The 12,953-nt window shown below is 53.0% G+C and overlaps 3 protein-coding genes across 3 annotated transcripts; all 3 read right to left on the reverse strand.

Moving 5' to 3' along the window:
- Positions 1-183: 183 nt before the first annotated feature.
- On the reverse strand, positions 184-2,352 carry B0T23DRAFT_317110 (uncharacterized protein; the record flags this gene model as incomplete). Its single annotated transcript, XM_062834980.1, has 3 exons — positions 184-1,069; positions 1,175-1,225; positions 1,580-2,352. The coding sequence occupies 3 exons, from the start codon at positions 2,350-2,352 to the stop codon at positions 184-186; spliced, it is 1,710 nt and encodes a 569-aa protein (XP_062692515.1).
- A 321-nt stretch (positions 2,353-2,673) lies between these two features.
- B0T23DRAFT_337241 (major facilitator superfamily domain-containing protein) lies at positions 2,674-4,745 on the reverse strand (the record flags this gene model as incomplete). Its single annotated transcript, XM_062835821.1, has 2 exons — positions 4,048-4,745; positions 2,674-3,932 (listed from the first exon to the last, which is right to left on the reverse strand). The coding sequence occupies exons 1-2, from the start codon at positions 4,361-4,363 to the stop codon at positions 2,674-2,676; spliced, it is 1,575 nt and encodes a 524-aa protein (XP_062692516.1). The 5' UTR covers positions 4,364-4,745.
- A 1,911-nt stretch (positions 4,746-6,656) lies between these two features.
- On the reverse strand, positions 6,657-10,467 carry B0T23DRAFT_133383 (uncharacterized protein). Its single transcript, XM_062832228.1, has 3 exons — positions 10,107-10,467; positions 9,768-10,033; positions 6,657-9,696 (listed from the first exon to the last, which is right to left on the reverse strand). Exons 1-3 carry the CDS (start codon positions 10,362-10,364, stop codon positions 6,873-6,875), a joined length of 3,348 nt encoding a protein of 1,115 aa, XP_062692517.1. The 5' UTR covers positions 10,365-10,467; the 3' UTR covers positions 6,657-6,872.
- Between the last annotated feature and the right edge of the window lie 2,486 nt (positions 10,468-12,953).

Here is a 12,953-nt window from a genome sequence, read left to right on the forward strand (position 1 = left end):
CACAGCTGATCATTAGGGCCAATACAGGTTGATCAGCTGTGGTTCCACAAACGGCTCATCATAATTCAAGACTCCCACACCCGGGCCATTATCATGCACGACTGGTGCATTGTCGTCGGGCGAATCCTCTTCGCTGGACGACCACTCGTCGAACGAACTAGTCTTAGACATGGCGGTAGGTCCCTAACCCAACGCCGATCCCGATCCTGATCCCGTAGTTCCCGTCGCCGCCGTCGTAGTCGTTGTCGCCTTGGAAAACTTCCCGCTCCAATCCGTCCATCCGGCACTAAGATCCCTCTTGCCCGCGCACGTCGAGCAGCTCGCCTTGAGCTTCAGCTTTTCTGTCGCCAAGTGGGTGTAGTAACCCTTCTCGGCCCTAGTCGGCTTGCTCTTGCAAAGGGAACAGTGTGCATCGGGGAGGTGGGCGATGAAGTCGCCCGTGTTGCGCATGGCGCGGAATACATCGAGCGTAAATGAGGGGACTTGGTCGAGGAAGGCGTTGAAGTGCTCGTTTTGCAAAAAGTAGAAACGCGCGGCGTGGATGAAGGAAAGAAAAGTGGCGCGGATGCCGGGCGTGGGGTGAGAGATGTCGGTAAGAGGCACGTCGTTGTAGATGAGGCGGATGGCTTCAAAGAGCTCGGGGAGCCAGTCGGGGGAGACGCCGTTGCCGTCCGAGGCAGAAGAACCGGAGTTGTAATGGAGTTGGAGAGGGGCGATTTTGGCGTCGAATTCGGCGTTCAAGGTGTCCAGGGCGATTCTGGTGAGGGAGACGAGGGCAAAGTAGTCGCCGACGGTGTAGACTTCGAAGCAGGAGACAAAGTTGGTCTTGGTGTTGGGGGAGAGAGCGGGAATGTCGCAAATTCCGGTGTAGATATAGCGGATGAGGATATCGATGGCTGCGGGCTCGAAGTTCTCAATGTTTACGACGCCCGTTTTGGCCTCTTCAAAGTGGCCGGTGAGAGCCTTTTCAAACCAGATGCTGCGCGAGCAGAGGATGTTCTTGTGGAGGTTCCATGTTCTGTCGCCGCACTTGACGACAACATCCGAGAAAAGACCGCTCTCGAGGAGTCTGAAACTGGGTTAGTGTGTGTACGAAATCAAAAGGTGTTGCGACGTCATGCAATGGCGGCTTGTCAATGACGGCGACGGCGATGTCTGACGGGGAGAGGCTTACTTTTCGTCGGAGGATAAGAACCGCTTGTCCATGGTGTATGATTGCGCCTGACTAGTTGAACGTGGAGGGATGGTTGAAGAATCGAATGGGAACAACGAGTTGACGACTCGATGTTGTTGAGCTGAGAAAGGATCGAGTGGCTGGAGAGTGGTTGATGGAGGAAGGAGAGACGAAGTGAAGTGAAATCACCAAATGGCCAAGTAAATAGACCTGAAGACGCGCACGGACGCGATACAGACGATACCGTAACATGGTGGGGCTGTCCACTTACTGATGATTGTATCTTATATGGAATTACGTATTATTCAGGTTAGTACCGCGCAGTGAAGACTAGGAATTCCTATAGAGATTAGGTATAGAAAGTACATGACCTCCATTTACTACCCTTGTTAAGCCCCCCTCCACCTCTTCTTCACCTCCCTCCTAACCTCCCTCTTCATATCCCTCATAAACTCCTTCTTCCACTCCCTCCCCAGACCAACTGTCCTGACCTTGAAGACACACCCCCTCACCACTCTTTCCACCTCTTCCAATTCCCATTCCTTTTCCCCCTTCACTCCCTTTTTATTCCTCTCCTTTTCAGAGTCCGTCTCAGCAACAACGGGAACCACCTCCCCCGCCACATCCCCCATAAACCGTCTCCTCAATTTATCCCCCTTCCCTAACCCATAAACCACTTCCACCATCTCCTCAAACATGCCCTGTTTATGTAGTAAAACAAGAGGCGCCAACCGCTCATAATGCACCACCACCTCCTCCCTCAACCTGCCCAAGTCATACTTATCAGCCACCACATACACCCTCATCAAATGCAACAACAGCCCCGCAATCTGGCGCTCCTCCTCCGCTGTAAATTTCATCGTTATGAGATCCTTATACGCCAACTGCGTCTCTAGCTCATCGTCGCCGTCTAGCCGGTATAGCGAGTGTCCGTAGCACCACCGTATGGCAGACACTAAAGCGTCGGGGTCATCGTCGTGGAGAGTAATTAGATGGTCTGGATCGGAGGACTCGCGGAAGGGGAGGGTGAAAGCGGAGGCGAAAAAGGGCGAGTGCAGGGAGAGGATGAGGCGGTGGACGGGGAGGTGACGCTTGTCGCCTGTGTGGGTTTGGTACGAGATGGTGGCGTCGGCGAAGAGGGGGGAGTTGAAGTAGGTGGTGAAGTCGGGGTTGGACATTGCGGTGCTGTATCTTCGGTAATTAGAGGTTTGGGATGACAGGACTCGACCAGCGAGACATAAGGGCCCGGGTGTCTTCATCTTAAGGTCGATGTGGGACAATGGAGGGTGTTGGGCAATGTGCTTTGTTGCATGGTGAGAGACAATGGTCATTGAGGGCCTTCTTTGTTTGTGACAGGATCTCGAGTATGTCGACATGAACAAGGTAAGAGTCTCGGCAGAACATTGTATGTAGACATTAGCGTATCGTAACTCGAGTATTATCCAACTTTTCCACACCCCATTTCTGTTTCCCTCATGCAGCCGACGACGGGCATCGATTCAAACCTTGACCTTCCAAACCCCTCCACTCTCCCCCTCCCTCTGCGCCTTCCTCGCCTTCACCATCCTCGCCGCCGCCAACAAGCCCGTCCCGCACAACAACGTCGACCCCGCAAACGCCTGCGCGCCATAATACCTACCCCCTATATTCGTGATAATCGCCCCCGCAATCGGCGGCCCCGCCAGCGTCGCAAAGCTATTACACGTGAACACCATCCCCATCCTCACGCCCGTCTTTCTCAAATCCGTCGTCAAGCTCGTTAATCCCGCCGGGAACAGACTCTGAATCCCTCCCGCCGCCGCCCCGTAAAACACGGCCCACACATACAGTCCCGCCTCCGACTCGACCGCCATCCAGCACAACATACAAATGCCGCCCACCGCCGCAAACGGAATAAACAAATTAATCGGCCCCACCCGATCAGCCAGGTAATTCGGCACCAGCCGCCCAAAGATACCCACCCCGTTCAATACCAGCAGGATATTCAAGCTATCCTCGTACGCTAGCCCGACGAGATCCCTGCAAAAACTCGCAAGGTAGTAAAACGTAAAGTACAGCCCCAGGAAACACATGAAGCTCCCGGCCACAAACAAGGAATACTCCCCCTCTTTGAAGGCAGACCACTCCACCAACGCGCCTCGCATCCCGCGCGGCTTGGTGCGTGGTTTGATCACCCAGAATGCACCCAGTAGACATCCAACGCAGATGAACCCCATCGCGCGAACCGTCCATGCGAACCCGACGCGAGGCAACAAGCTGCGCATCATGGACGGAAACACCAAGCCGCCTGTGGCAGTCCCGCAGGCGCCCATCCCGATAGCCAGACTCCGTTTCTTGCTGAAATATGTAGATAACGTAGCTACGCAAGGGCAAAAGAGGCAGCCGTTGCCTAGTCCCATGGCGATTCCTTGCGCGAGGAATAATTTCCAGACTGCGCTTTCGGCAGCATCACCATGATTACCATTGCCGGAAGTGAGGCCGTCCAAGGCATCGGCGGTGGAAAACATGCCGAGGGCAATGAATGCTGTTCCCAAGAGGTAAATGTGCCGAAAGTAGCCGCCGTCTGTGAGACGGCCGGTGAAAGTGCCGATGAAGAAGAGCAAGAAAACTTGGAGAGAGCCGATCCACGAGATGGTGGAGGGGGTGACGACTGAGGATGGGGAGTGAGCGTTGAGAGTGGAGGTGTAGTAGGTCTGGAAAACGCCAAAGGAGCTGATGGTGCCCCAGGTGGTCATGACTACTAGGTGGGTTGCTGCGACTGTTTCGTGTTGCGACGTGTTAGTGTATGGTTCAGGATGAAAGTGTCGTGTTCACAATAATAATAATAATAATAAAAAAAAAAAAAAAAAAAGGAGAGAATAAGGAATACATACCAGTACACCAAGCCCTTGCGCCTCCATCTGGCGGTGGTCCCGGATCGAAATTCGATTCTGGTCTTGATAATACTCGTGAAAGGGTCTTGACTAGGGAAAGAGCACCTCCTCCTCCGTTGTTGTTGGTGTTGGTGTTGGTGTTGTTGACTGCGTGCTTCTCATCTTCTTCATGGCTGTCGTCTTGGTCATGATGTTGGTCGTTTCCGTGAATATCAATATCGCTGTCTTCACTGTCTGATCGTCGTCCTCTTGAGTCTTGAACATGGCTTCCTGCTGTTCGGATTGCTTCCATGTATGGAGGCGGGGATGGTGGCATTTTGGTGGTGCTCAATGTGACGAGTGAAGATGGTGATGATGTTTTTGTATTGGGTTCTGGTTGTCGAGTAGGTAGGTAGACAGTCGTCACTGGTTGCTTTCTTTGCCGAGCCGTGAACTGGACTCGGTTGTTGTTGACCGGTGGGAGTATTGGTTATGTGTTATAACCGTCGAAGAAATGAAAAGAAATAAAAGAAAGTAATGGCTGCTATATGTCCAGTGAGTCACCCAATGATTGGTATTCCGTTGACTTGACCTAAATAAGTGAGTCGTCGAGATAGACGTGCGGTGAGCGGGACTGGACCCGTTTTGTTCGTTTCGGTTTAATTCGGTTCACGTTCGGGTTCGGGTTCAAGGGTTTTCAGTTTTTAGTTTTAGTTTTTCTTTCTTTCTTTTTTTTTTTTTTTTTTTTTTTTTTTTTTTTTTTTTTCTCACATGAATTCGGGATCTGCAGGTACAAGCAAAAAAGCCCCCTTCAATGGTTGGGGAATATCATGAACATAAAGAATCCACCAAGCATGAATAACAGAGCACGATAGAAACCTAAACAACAAGATAAAAGGGAATTTATTCGAAGCACCACATCCTTCTTCGAAAGCAGACATGTAGACCTGCAGACCTCCAGACCGCACCTTCTTCACACGACCCGAACTCCAACGGGCCGGGTGTCCACAACCGACGGAGCCCACAATTTTCGGCCGAATTTCGATGCGTCATTCCAGAAGAAAAGGCTAAACCTTAAGCTTGCTAGCTTCTGAAAAGCATAAGAGATGATAGGTCAATTGGAGAGGGGGACTACGGAAGCTATTCCCTGTTTGTGTTAGCTGTTGGGTGTGTCGAGGTAGAGGTTGGGACACAAGGCAAGGAACGGTTGCCGAGCGGATGCCGAAGTCGAGTTCGACGATTCGATTTTCGAGTTTTTGGGTCACCATAATGGATTTGTGGGAGTGGATTGTTGACAATGGTATCAATCGACCATCAACCGGATAATACTATATGTACCTCCCAAACTGAACATGACGCTATTAAGACGGGATGTCGTGAGCTGTGTGTGAGATGCTATCATCAATAGCAAAATTGAGGTTGCGAGTTCTCTTCCGTCCGTCCGTCGTCTGTCTGCCCCTCACGTCCCCCTCTAAGGTATGACCTCTACCTCCATGTACTTACCTCTCCTCCCCTCTCCTCTCCTCTTCTCTCCTCGTCACAGAGGCCCAGAACTCGTAAAAAGCCAAGACAGCAACCATCACCGCAACCCATCCCCATCCTCGTTCTTTATTTCCGGCCATACCTACCTACCTACCTACCTACCTAGCTTGCCGTTGCCATAGTGGGCATGGTGATCGGTTTGCCGTCGCATGCCGCACCGCATGCCCGCATCCGGCCAAGTCCATTTCCCATTTTCCATTTTCAACCCCACCCATTGTAAACCAAAGGGCGCGGCGCGCGGCGGGTCCGGGGTGGTCCATGCATCAATCAGGTACTACCAAACTCGCCGGCGAGGTGGAACCGCTGTCAGTCTAGAGCCCGGCCGGCCGGACGCATCAGTTGGGTTGCCCCGTCGAGCCCCGAGGGTTTCTAGCTCCGTGTATGTAACCATATCGATTGCCGATCGTGCGGATTTTGTTCTGTGAAGGGCGCAGAGTGGTGTATGTAGTGTATCGCGGATTTGTGATGGCTATGGTAAAGGTACCTAACTTGGTATTGGCTGCCGAGACCCCACGAAGCCGATTTTGGGTTCGCGGTCGGTCGGAGTTGGTGGTGGTGGCAGTAACGGAGAATTCGGGGGAGCACTACATGTAACATCAACAAGCAAAATAAAGCGAGGATGGGCACCGATCTTGTTAGTAAAAGCCGATCAGGTAATGTACAGGTACACTAACGCCGATGCTCTCCATTAGCTGCGTGGTAGCGGTTAAGCTGTTAGTGCAATTCGTCTACATCCCCACTCTCCGCTGGCCAAGGGTGACAAGTGGAAGCTCATTCCAACAACCGCACGGCACTGACAAACTATATATATTCCCGACCTCAACGCCGGTGCTACCTATTCTACTACTACTACTACTACTAATTCTACGGTAATGACAGACATAATCATCCTCCTCTCTCTTCATCATTCTTGATCCCAATCTCAACACCCGATTCCCAACACTAGTACCATCAACCTTCGCAACACCATCAACAGAACCAGAACCAAAAGACCCCCCTCGTTGACAATCACTTCTTGGGCAACCAAAGCATGCTACCTGGAACCGTAGCAGCTGCTGTTGCCGGCGCACAGAAGAAGAGGGAGCTACAAGAACCAAAAAGGACGCCAACTGCAGTCCTGTCTGGCCACTGCCACTGCCACTCTCGCATGAGCGACTCACCTTGCACTCACCAGCACCTTCCTTGACACGGTCATTATCATCATCAAGATCGCCAACCTCATCAGTCGTGACCATGACTTTGACTTTGACAATGCCAACCTCACCAACAACGACTTCCGTCCGGGGCTTCCCGCCCCTTCTTAGTCAATCCCGTCCCTGTTCGCCCTGGCGCAGGCCCGTGGCTCCCTCATTCTCCTTTTCATTCCCACGAGTATGAGCATCCTGAAGCGAAACCTCATCCGTAGAAGCCGACCCAAAATACTCTCCGAAAATCTTTTCTTCCACATCCATATCCTTCCACAATTTGCCCTGCCCTCCGCTCTTGGCAGCTCCCCTCCTCGCCCTCCTTCTCAAAAACACCCGCTTCGCCCACTTCCACCCCTCAACACCCCCAAAGAACAAACCAGCAGCAATAAACACAATACCCCACTCCCACGAGATCCCCGTGTGTTTGAACACGGCATGATTAATCACGGGGATATACAACGTAGGGAACAGCGTGACGAATCCGCCGACAATCGCCCAAAACAAAAACTTGTTGCGCCACACGTCCACCATCCATTGCGTAAAGTACTTCTTGCTACCAGGCTGCATCCGGAAAAAGGAGCGGCGCATATCGACCAGTTCCCAGGCTAGAAACAGGGCAAACCACGTTAAGCACGCAAACGTGGTGGCGCGCGCGCGAAACACGGTCTCGCATGAGTCCGAGTAATGCTCGTTGCAGCCGCTGCCCAAGTCGCCGTTGCCCCAGGCGTAGACCCGCAACACAAACGAGGCCAGACACAGCGCCGTGATCCACAGTCCGTAAAAGATCATGTCGATGATGAATTCCAGCGTAAAGATTCCTGTCCTTAAAGATTGCGGGGGGCGCGCCATGATGTCGGGCACGGCGCGCTCGAAACCGAGGCCCATGTCCGGAAGACCGGAGGTGATCATGATGATCCAGACGATTTCCACGGGAGCTAGAGGGAAGACGGAAAGGCCGGAGGCGTCCTTGAATGCCAGCCCGATGAGCAAGGTGCCTGCCTGAGCAATGTTCTCCGCCAAGACGTGCAGGACGAATTTCTGGATGTTGTCAAAGATGCGACGGCCTTCTTCAATGGCGGCGACGATGGAGGCAAAGTTGTCGTCTGTCAGAACAATGTCCGAAGCGTCTTTGGCGACGTCCGAACCGGAAAGACCCATGGCGATACCGACGTCGGCGCGACGGAGGGAAGGAGAGTCGTTGACGCCGTCGCCGGTCATGGCGCAGAACCGACCGCGACGATGCAAGGCTTCGATCATGCGGACTTTGGTAGAGGGCGCACAGCGCGCGATGACGAGGGGGAGAACGGGCAAAGCGTCAACTTCGTCATCGGACAAGGCATCGAACTGCGAGGCGGTCATGACCATTGCGTGGGCGACAGCTGAAGACACGCGGGACATGGAAGAGAGAGGGGGCAGGATGCCTACTTCGATGGCGATGGCCTTGGCGGTCTCCGGGTGGTCACCAGTGAGCATGTGGACCGAAATACCGGCTTCGTGGCATTGGTGGACGGCCGAAGCGGACGAGGGGCGGGGAGGGTCGTAGAGCCCGATCAGGCCGCGGAAGGTGAGCTCGGATTCGATGAGGGAGCGGGAGGTTTCTTCGTTCCAGGTGGTGCCGTCGGAGGGGAGGCGGCGGGAGGCAAGGGCCAGGACGCGCAGACCGAGAGAGGCAAAAGATTCCATGTTCTTCAAAATATCGGCGCGGAACTCGTCAGTCACGGGCTTAGCCACCGCGTCAGGACCATCAGAGTCAAAGTAGTTGACGCATGCACCAATAACCCTTTCCACAGCGCCCTTGGTGAGGGCCCAGTGTTCTTGCGTCTGCGTATTCTTCATGATAACCGACATGCGCTTCACATCCGAATCGAACGGGAATTCAGCGACTTCTTGCCATTCAGGGTTGGAACCGGAGACAAGACGGAGACGGTTGAAGTCGAAGCGGGAAGCAAACACCTGGATGGCGATTTCGGTCGGGTCGCCACGCGCGTGCCATTGTTCGGTGCCGGGTGTTTCTTCGGATTCCTTGGAGAAGACGGTGGCAAGGTTGGCGAGGGAGCAGACTGAGAGGAAGTCTTGGAGACGGGTGGTGCTGGATGTCAGAAGCTCCCTAGGGGCCGTGACAGGGCCGGTAGAGCTCTTTTCAGCGTTGGTCGACTTGAAATCAATCTCCGACGGCATCTGCTTCGCAAAGCGGATGTCGCCCTTGGTCGGGTTCACCGGCTCATCACCCAACTCGACGGTGTAAGTACCCATCCCCGGGATCCAAGCACCCCTCGCAACCATTTTTCCTTGAGTAAGCGTGCCAGTCTTGTCCGAGCAAATGTCCGTCACTGCGCCCAGAGCTTCCAAAGACTTGAGGTTGCGCACAATGACGTTCCGTTCCACCATCCTCTTGGTGCCAGCTGCCATGGTGATGGTCAACACCACCACCAAACTCGCCGGAATCATGGACAGACCCGTGGCCACGGCGTAAATAATGACTTCCTGACGGGTGTTGAACTTGTTCGCTCCCAAGACGATGATGGCGCAGATAACCGCGATGCCAAAAAGCAACATGGCCAGCTTTGACAGCTTCCTTTGCAGCGGAGTGCCGACGTTAACACCCAAAAACCGACCGATGGCGTCTCCAAGTGTCAAAGTGTACGCCTCCAAATAACGATGGGGACCAGCGTGGCCATTGGGCTTGCGCTTGACTGGGCGGACCTTAGAATCCTTCTTGTTGAGGGCAGAGGCGATGGCGCCAATTTCGGTGAACGTGCCGGTAGCAAAAACTATACCCTTTGCTCTTCCCTTGGTGACGGTGGAGGAGGAGTAGGCGACGTTGAGACGGTCGCCAGGGCCGGTGGTGTCGTCGAAAGTGGACTCAACCGTCTTGCGAACGGGAAGGGATTCACCGGTTAGGAGAGCTTCGTCGGTTTCAAAGTTTTTGGCTTCGATCAACCTGTTTATCCAAAGAAGAACCTGATCAGCCATTGTAAAAGGGGGTAGTGGAGAGAATGGTCAACAGGTTACCTGATATCTGCCGGTAGAGTATCGCCCATTTTGACTTCAACTAGATCACCGGGGACAATTTCACCAGAGGGGACGACCATGGCCTCGCCGCCGCGGACGACGGTGGCGGTCGGAGAGGAAAGAGAGCGTAGACTGTCCATGGTTTTCTCGGCAGAGTACTCTTGGAAGAAACCGACGACGACGTTGAGGCCGATGACGAAGGCGACGACACCGCCTTCGATCCAGGATTTGATACCAAAGGAGACGGCCATGGCCAGGATGAGGACCTGTTTGCTGTCAGTATGCCGTCACAGAAAAGGAAAGCAAAAAAGAAGAAGAAGAAGGGAAAGGAAAACATACCAACGTCATGGCATTGGCAATCTGAGCAATGATGATCTTGATGGGCTGGACACCTTCAGCCTCGCCCAGTTCGTTTTTTCCATATTCCTCAAGCCGACGCTTGGCCTCGTCGGGGGTGAGACCGGAAAGGGGGTCGGCTCCGATTTCGTGGGCGAGATCTTGATGGGTTAAGGCGTGGGCAGGTCGGGAAAGGGGTTTGTTGCTTTGGCCAGAGACATGGTCGCCAGCAGCAGCCTTATCAGGCTCTGTCTTGGTCATGTTTGTCTGTAGGAGTCAGTTGTGTGGATAGTCTGTCTGTTTGTCTGCTAGATCAACAACATGTAGACAGCTGTAGAGTAGTAGTAAGAGTAGGTAAACAGCAGGACGGGGTCCGGCTCGTAGATATATATTTTGTATATTACCTCAGTAGAGGAATTCTCGCCATCTTGGTCTTGGCCAGCCTCTCAGCTTGTCTGAACACACCTCATGTTCCCCCGACTCGTCCGCACTGATCCCTTCCTTTCTGAAATACCAAGCCTGCGCCAAGGCCAAGGGCTCCTGGATTCTCACTGCAGGTTTATCACAGTTATGTATCCGATTGACAGACAAGAAACTGGACCTGCCCAGCCTGCTCGAATTGCCGTGGCGGGACAAAGGAGCGGCGGCTTGGGGAGGTCTTGGGCCGTTCTTGGTCCAGCCTTGGTGCCTCTTGGCGCCATGGCGAATGTCAGTCATGTCTGTTTTCAAGTTGTTGAAGAAGCAGGCCGAGGGTAGTTTGTATGTAGTGTATCGGTGTCGGTGTCGGTTCGCTTTTTGGAGCCCACGTAGTAGGGAAGTACATTCAGCATTGGAAACATGCTCGACGAAAGCGAGCGCCCTCGACTTCCCTTTGTCATGATTGCCGTTGTGCGTGTTTCCCTTTGGTCATTGTTGATGATTTCTCATTTCGAATGCGTGGTGTTGACACTTGGTCACGTCACACAAAAGTCGAGGAAAGAAGACATTGTGTAGCGAGCATGTTTAGGTATTTTGAATGGAGAAGGAATTATGGAAAGAGAAAAAAAAGAAAGAAGAGGTTGTACAGCATATGCAACCATCGTTAATGGCACCACAAGTCGCAGTTGTCGTTATATTTCGTGGAGAACAAAAAGTGACAAACCGAGAACGAAGCCAATCCAAAAGAAGCTCGAAGGCTCGTGCGCTGACACTGAGCCCCAGAGTCGTCAGGGTCTCCCCAGTGGGACTAGCGGAAGCAGTGGGGTAGTGGTACAGGGTCAACGGCGGGGTGGTCCAGCCTCTGGCGCAGCGGGGGTGGGGCTGGGTCATTAAACGCTTATGCCAGAAGTTGGAGGTTGAGGCCGAGGGGGACCCCTTCTGGCATAAGCATTTAGGCAGCGTTGAGAGCATTGACGAAAACGACAAGACTGCTCTGGAGCCTCTTCCTCTGCACCGGGCAAGGCGACGAACGGGCGGTCCAGTCTCCAAATTTATCATCACTCCCACTCCCGCCACTACCTAGGTCTCGTCGGCGAACTGTCAACATCACCAAGCACTGCACCACCTTGGCCGCTTGGCGTCGCCCACGTGTGCACATTCGACAACGAGGTTGGCAAACATGGAAGCTTGTCTTGTGTCTTGGACCTCTTGGCCCTTTCTTTAACGTCACTTTTCCCCTGTCCATCTTATGTCACTTGCGGCGCCTGGGCGTCATGGCGCCAACTGCGTGGACAGCCAACAACAAACACCATGGTGGCATGTCAATCGCTGCGAACTCGGCGCGATTCAAGTTCCTCGTTTACTTGGTTGTTCTGGTCGACTGAATCAAAAAAATGAGGGCCTCGGGGGTTCGACTACGGCGTGACTACGGCAGGAGCAATGAGTTTTACATTGAGACTGGTCGCATGCGCGGTTTCCTTTTTCAGAGTGTTCAGTTTTGCGTTTCTCTTCTGCCCAGTCCCTTCCCAATACAGGTCCTTCATTTTATGTCTTCAGTTCCACTTCTTGAAAGAGAGAGATTGCAAGCTGCAGTTCTGCTCGAATGTGCCTTCCTTGGGTTCATTCCTGTCTGGTATGTCGTGCGGAAGGGGCATCTCCCCGTGAAAATTTTGCATTCGAGAAGGAAGTACCTAGGTACTAATGAGCTGACTGAGGGAGGAAACCCGACAACTTCAAGTCACCAGAGCAGGCAACATCAAGCATTTTTCCCGGGTCATCATTGGACTCACAAGTTGATGTCCGGTCGATTGACAAGGCGCCTTATCGATAAGAGTATCGTCAGCCTAATTTGGACATCTCTCACATCCCATTTTGTCTTCGTCGCTCAAATCCGTCACGACCAAGTACAGCCAACAAGACTCATTCATGGGCAGGCCTGGAGGTCGTTATGAGCTACCGAGGCCATACCTGTTCAAGCTTCTTTCATTGTTCTTTTCGATCCTCCTTTGATGTTCTTCTTCTCCTTTGCAGAAGCTGTAGCTCAGCCGCGAGCATGTCATTTTCTTTGTTCTCTGCTCATCTTCCCTTGGACACTCGACGCTCGAGTCCTCAACTCATGATGTCTCTTATCGAATACGCTTTCGAGAGGACAAGACAGCGTATGCCATAGCTCATGATGTATTTCACCATGACAATACCATGTTCATTCTCAACTTGTCCCATGAGGCAAGATGCTTCGAGACATCATCTCCCACACTCACCCTTCGCTGTCTCAAAGAAAGCTCGGCTCATTGTGTCTCGACTCGAGCTTTCAAGCTACATAATTGCTATTGACGTTTGCGGCCCTCCCCCTTTGTCCCCTTTGTTGATCTTGTGCCCGAGTTACCACTGAGCTGCCACGATCCCAAAATGCCCATGACTTCCACATGTCTA

The sequence above is a fragment of the Neurospora hispaniola genome (genome assembly GCF_033458365.1).
Source record: "Neurospora hispaniola strain FGSC 10403 chromosome Unknown B0T23scaffold_4, whole genome shotgun sequence".
NCBI classification, from domain to species: Eukaryota; Fungi; Ascomycota; class Sordariomycetes; order Sordariales; family Sordariaceae; genus Neurospora; species Neurospora hispaniola.

What these genes read in the sequence shown, in the direction of transcription:
- B0T23DRAFT_133383 (XM_062832228.1), bottom strand. Translation starts at nt 10,364, where the DNA reads ATGACCAAGACAGAGCCTGATAAGGCTGCTGCTGGCGACCATGTCTCT. An exon ending in TTGCCAATGCCATGACGTTG is followed by an intron (nt 10,034 to 10,106) that starts GTATGTTTTCCT and finishes GACAGCAAACAG; the next exon opens with GTCCTCATCCTGGCCATGGC. An exon ending in ACTCTACCGGCAGATATCAG is followed by an intron (nt 9,697 to 9,767) that starts GTAACCTGTTGA and finishes TTGGATAAACAG; the next exon opens with GTTGATCGAAGCCAAAAACT.